Source organism: Mirounga angustirostris, unplaced genomic scaffold (assembly GCF_029215605.1).
Source record: "Mirounga angustirostris isolate CCGP_5_RB_7025 unplaced genomic scaffold, mMirAng1.0.hap1 SCAF_4, whole genome shotgun sequence".
NCBI lineage: Eukaryota > Metazoa > Chordata > Mammalia > Carnivora > Phocidae > Mirounga > Mirounga angustirostris.
The window spans coordinates 85,876,139-85,882,158 of NW_026991712.1; the positions used below are offsets into that span (position 1 = coordinate 85,876,139).

General features: G+C 46.0%; 1 protein-coding gene across 2 annotated transcripts; it reads left to right on the forward strand.

Moving 5' to 3' along the window:
* The first annotated feature begins 3,760 nt into the window (after nucleotides 1-3,760).
* On the forward strand, nucleotides 3,761-4,953 carry BOLA1 (bolA family member 1). Of its 2 annotated transcripts, none has more exons than XM_045896753.2 (2): nucleotides 3,761-3,899; nucleotides 4,218-4,953. In XM_045896753.2, the coding sequence occupies exon 2, from the start codon at nucleotides 4,221-4,223 to the stop codon at nucleotides 4,632-4,634; it is 414 nt and encodes a 137-aa protein (XP_045752709.1). In that variant the 5' UTR covers nucleotides 3,761-3,899; nucleotides 4,218-4,220; the 3' UTR covers nucleotides 4,635-4,953. The 2 variants fall into 2 exon arrangements, with proteins under 2 accessions (XP_045752709.1, XP_064444522.1); XM_064588452.1 differs by having other exon boundaries at nucleotides 3,805-4,093.
* Nucleotides 4,954-6,020: the final 1,067 nt, after the last annotated feature.

Here is a 6,020-nt window from a genome sequence, read left to right on the forward strand (position 1 = left end):
TGATGAAGACCTGCAAACAAAGAGAACCAATGCTACCATTCCAGTCTGAGGTCCAGCGGGTGGGGACCCAGGAAGAGTCGGTGTTTCAGTTTGAGTCCAAAGGCAGGAAAAAGGCCAATGTCCCAGGTCAAAGGCACCCAGGCAGGAAAGAACTCTCTTTTTCAAGGAGGACCAGCCTTTTTGTTCTATTCAGGCCTTTGACTGACTGATGAGGCCCACCCACATCAAGAAGGGCAATCTACTTTGCCGATTTAAATGTTAATCTCATCCCAAAACACTCTTACCAAAAAAACCCAGAATAATGTTTGACCAAATATCTGGGCACCCAATAGCCCAATCAAATTAACCACTGCAGCTGCTTAGAGGTAAATGGGGCTTTATCTCTGAAACTTATTCTCAGAGGGTCAGAAAAAAATTATGTGTAAATACATAGAAATAAAGCAAACATGATGAAATGTTAACATTTGGATAATCTGCGTATCAGGATGAGGGCTTACGTATTGGAAAAACTCAATTTTTCACCTGTGTCGGGGAATACCTCAGTTCAGTCTGTCTCCTGTGGGTTTCGTCCCTGTGAGTCTCCTTTACTAGTCACATAAAACACTTCACTTCCAAATGTGTGGTTTTCCCCACACCAAACAATTTTCTGCAACACCAGCTGGGTGGCCTACAATTTAATTCAGTTCTGACACCATCTACCCAGAGATAGCATCACATCCCACAGGTCATAGGGCTCAGTCCCACAACACTGCCTCCCCCGGCCCCCCCCCCCATATACTTCAGACACCAGCTGTGAGCCCAGGTTGTCTGTCACCAGTGCTCCTGACCAACTGACTATAAATTAGGGTTCCAATGACCCCCTCCTTTGGGTTCTATTAATTTGCTAGAGCAGCTCACAGACCTCAAGGAAACATTTTACTTAAACGTTTACCGGTTTATTGTAAAAGGATATGACAAAGGATACAGATGAACACCCAGATGGAAGAGCAAGGGCGAGGTATGTGGGAGGGGGCTCTCCAGCACGCCACTCTCCCAGTACCTCCACATGCTTGCCAACCCAGAAGCTCCCCAAACTCCATACTTGGGATCTTACGGAAACTTCATCACATAGGCATGATGGATCATTAACTTCATTTTCAGCCCCTCACCCTTCTCAAGAGAATGGGGGCAGGACTGGAAATTCCAAGCTTCTAATCATGGCTTGGTCTTTCTGGTGACCAGCCCTCATGCAGGAGCCCCCCCTAGACTTGCCTTATTAGAACAAAAGACACTCCTATCACCCATGAAATTGCAAGGGTTGCAGGAGCACTGTGTCAGCAACTGGGGTCAAAGACCAATATTAGAACAAGAGATGCTTCCAGTGTTCTTATAACTTAGATCTTACAAGGTTTTTAGGAGTTCTATGCCAGGAACCTGGGCCAGAGACCAATATATATTTCTATTATCTTACAGGGACATATAGGAATTCTTTGTACCATTTTTAGGATTTCTATAACTCTGAAAGTATTTCAGAAGAAAAAGTTAGTAATAAAATACACACGCACATAGAACCATATATCCAGCTCGATATCTCTTCTAAGATACCGTAAAGACACTTCAGACTCAAGGCCCAAACTGAATTGGGCACCTAATCTTCCCCTTCACCACCCTTCAAACTGGGTCTTCTTCCAGTATGCCATATCTTACAGAACAAATGCCATCCATCCAGATGTACAAACCTGATAAGTCATCCTTGACACTTCCCCACCCATAACTAACCTATCACCACATCCTGTGGATTTTACCCTCCTAATACGTATCTTGTAGCCACCATTTCTCTCCACCTTCACCTCCACTGCCACCACCTGGGTCCAAGTCATCATCATTTCTCACGGAGCCTGGTACAAGTAACCTCCCATCTGGCCTCCCTGCTTTCACTCATACCTCTCCGACAATTCACACTGCAGCCAGCCATCTTTGCAAAATACAAATTTAAAGACAGCTTAATGCAATGCATGGTCCTTGACTGGCTTTCCAAAAATAAAAAGCTATAAAGGACACTAATGAGACAACTGGGGAAATTTGAATATCAACTGTATATGAGATAATAATATTATATGAATGTTTAATGTCTTGGGTGTGGTAATGGTATTGTGGTTATGTAAGAAAATGTCCTTGTTTTCAGAAGATATATGTTGAAGTCAATAGTGGTACAATGTAAAGATTTTTGCAACTAACTCCCAAATGACTCAGCAAAAATAACAATTATTTTATTATTGTTATTATATACATAAAATGTCAAAGAGAGACAAAGCCAGTCTGGTAAAATGTTGTCAGTGAATCTAGATGAAGGGCAAATAGGGTGCTCAGTTTACTAATCTTGCAACTTTTCTGAAAGTTTAAAAAAATTTTTTTTAAGTGTTTTCTTTTTTTTTTTTTTTTTTTAAGATTTTATTTATTTATTCGTAAGAGACAGAGAGAAAGAGGCAGAGGGAGAGGCAGGCTCCCGGCTGAGCAAGGAGCCCAATGCGGAACTCGATCCCAGGACTCTGGGATCATGACCTGAGCCGAAGGCAGATGCTTAACCATCTGAACCACCCAGGCACCCAATTTTAAAAATTTTTTAAAGGCTAGGGAAAAATATGTCATTATGTTCAATTTCCTGAGTGAGATAAGGATACTGTGGTTATATAGGAGAATATCCTTGCTCTTAGGAGATACATGTTGGAGTACTTGATGGTGGAATGTCTCTGCCATCTGCAACTTATTTTCAAATGCTTTGACCAAAAAAAAGTATATAAGTATATTTTTAAAGTATATGGGTATATACAAAGTACTTGAATATATATGTATAAGTATGTAATATACATAAATGTAAAAATAGTGAAAGGTAGATGTTGCTTTGGATTCAGTTTTTCTGCAGGTTTCACATTTTTCAAAATTAGAAGTTGAGGAAAATACTGTGGAATATATGGAGAAATAATCGATAAAATATTAAAGATACAAAATAAAATACAAATTGAAAACTTACATATCATCTTAGAAAAAAGCTCATCCTGTTACAACCCTGCTTAAAACCTTCACTAGCTTCCCACTGCTACCAGGACAAAGACAAAGCCACCTAACAAGGCCCACAAGGCCCAGCCAGTATGGTCTGGCCCTTGCCTCCTCCCAAGCAGGCTTACCTACTCACTCACTCCTGGTCACCATCCTCTCTCCCGCCGCGGCTCCAACTACACCCCAAGTAACCCACTCCTCCTAAGTTCCCTCGCCTGGCCTTTGCGTGTGCAACTACCACAGCCTGACTCTGAGGGACTGAGCCAGGGGCTTTCGAGCTGTCTCTTCGAAACCATTCCCCTAAAATCTCCTCTCCGAAGTTTCTCTGCGCCCCCAGGTCTGGGTGACATGACTCCTTGGCATCCTGTTCTCCGTCCCATCATCGCACTTAGCACACGGTATTGTAATTGCCTGCTTACTTGTTCATCTTCAGTGTTCTGCAAACTTCTCGAGGACCGGGCCTGCTTTATTTCCCAGTCTCCAGGACTGGTCTGCGCACAGTAATTTTGTGTGCAGTAAATGGAATGAGCTTCCATTTTCTTGTATGTAAAATAAAGGAGTTCAGCTAGATGACAATAAAATGTGTCAAATAACAGCAGTCCCAACTGAGCGGGAATTCCTGGATTTTTTGCATCTCTCTGCTTCATGACCTAAAAGCACCAGTCGCCAAAAAAAAAAAAAAAAAAAAAAGACTACAGTTCCCGTGAGCCCTCGGGGCATCACGTGGCGCCTGCCCGTTCTACCATCGCGTAGCCAGGACTCCATTTCCCAGCGTGCCTCAGGACGCGACGACCGCGTTTGTCCGAGACCTTCAGGAGTCGGGTCCCTGAGCCCCAGCTGCGGTAGCCAAGGCTGAGCGGAAGGTAGAAAGGGCCCAGCCTGGGATTAGAGGGGACGCTGGCTCAACCACAAACCTGGAGTTGTACATACCCTGCCTTTGCAACCTCCGGCCCACTCCCTGCTAAATGTGCCTCTCGCGGGCCCTTTCCAGTCCCTCGTCGGCCCTCCGCTGCCCTCGGCTGGAGGCCCAATTCCCCCACGTCACGCAGAGGAGAGGGTTGGTGTCTGGAGTCGCGGCGGGCGGCCTGCAGGAGCGGCTGGGGCTGGGCGGCTGGTGAGACGGGGCGCTCACCGGGTGGGGGGCCCTGACCCTCACTGCTCGGGCCTTGTCTCTGCGGTAGCCGATGCTGAGTGGGCAGCTGGTCGGGCGCCTGTTCTCCATGGCCGGTCGCGTGTGTCTGTCCCGGAGCAGCGCGGGATTGGGGACCATCGGTCCCGTGGAGGCCGCCATTCGCACGAAGTTGGAGCAGGCCCTCAACCCCGAGGTGCTGGAGCTGCGCAATGAGAGCGGCGGCCATGCAGTCCCACCGGGCAGCGAGACGCATTTCCGCGTGGCGGTGGTGAGCTCTCGCTTTGAGGGACTGAGCCCCTTACAACGGCACCGGCTGGTCCACGCTGCCCTGTCTGAGGAGCTGGCTGGGCCGGTCCACGCGCTGGCCATACAGGCGCGGACCCCCGCCCAGTGGAAGGAAAACCCTCAACTGGACATGAGCCCCCCTTGCCTGGGTGGGAGCAAGAAAACTCGGGGAACCCCCTGAGCCCCAAGAGAGGGAAGACCAGGATTCTCATGGTTTGGAATAAACTACGGGCTTTCCTCCCTTCAATACAGTCTGGTATTTGTAAGGGATAAGGACCCTTGGGTCCCATTCAGCCAGCACATACATATTCTCTGGAGATGGCAACTCATTTCAGATCCAAGCTTACCCGAGGAAAGAGTAGAATGACTCACCACTGCCCTTGCCTTTTACTGTTTAGGAAAAGCTGCCCAGGCATTTCGTGTTAAATTGTGACTAAGGAACCACCAGACCTGATGAGTTGGAAATAATCCTGTACATTAAAAGATAAATTATCATAGGAGATACACTGCTTTGTGTTATTAATGGCCTGTTGAATCAGTGCTACAGATGTTCTTGGGAGAAGAAAGATACCTGTAGCCTAGGGTAGTCATGAAGGCCTTCACTGGGGGGAGTGACCTAATTGGATCTTGACAGGAAAGCAAGACTTAAACCAGAAAGGAGAGGAAAGATGTTACCGGTGGGGGGAAGAGCTGAGCAAAGGCATAGAAGCTGGACTAGACAATGACTGATTGGACAAGACAGGAGTTACAAATACATTAGGATTTCATACTGGGGGAATATTTGGCTTTCTATCAGCCTGTCCATTTCCAAAAGGATTTGCCTTTGTTTCTCAGAAAAATCCTTAACAAATAGAAACCAAAACACAGTAAGGCAGTGAAAAGATGGTAACATGGAAAATGAGTATAGAAGAAGGAGAAAACTTTATATAGCCCATTTTCTTACGAGCCTTCTAAAGTCCTATTTCTGAAGGGAGCTCAAGTGATGTCTAGATACACAACGTTGATGACCTTAATGTGGCAATAGACTCTAGATACTAAAGAAATAGATAAACATATATCTTGATCATTTTGAGCTACAGTTTAGACTACATCTGGTTGGACAGTAGGAAGTCCCTGAGTTTTGAGGAAGGGCATACCTAAGAGCATTTGGGGGCAGAGTGATCTGGCAGTGATGTGTTAGTGAGTTGACATAGGAGATTGGAGGCACAGAGATCAAGAGGGAAGGTGGGACCCTGACTTCAAGGCCAGCTGTAGGAATGGAAAGGAAGGAGTTTTGAGAGCTATGATGAAAAGTCAGAAAATGGCTTGATTAGAACAGAAATGTGAATGAGGGGGAGTCCCACGTAATCCCCAGGCAGCAGTTTCCAGATTTCCTCACAGATAAGAATTCCCATGGGAGCTTATTTCAAATGTGGATTCTGGATGCCCCCTCTTCCAAAGAAAAATTCTGATTCCACAAGAATGGAATCTGGAATCCATATCTTTAAAAGACACACAAGAGGATTTGGAGGAAAGCTGGCTCTATTCTCAAGAAACACTCCCAAGGGGTGCCTGGGTGGCTCAGTCG

Coding starts and splice junctions, on each gene's coding strand:
- BOLA1 (XM_045896753.2), top strand. CDS start 4,221: ATGCTGAGTGGGCAGCTGGTCGGGCGCCTGTTCTCCATGGCCGGTCGC.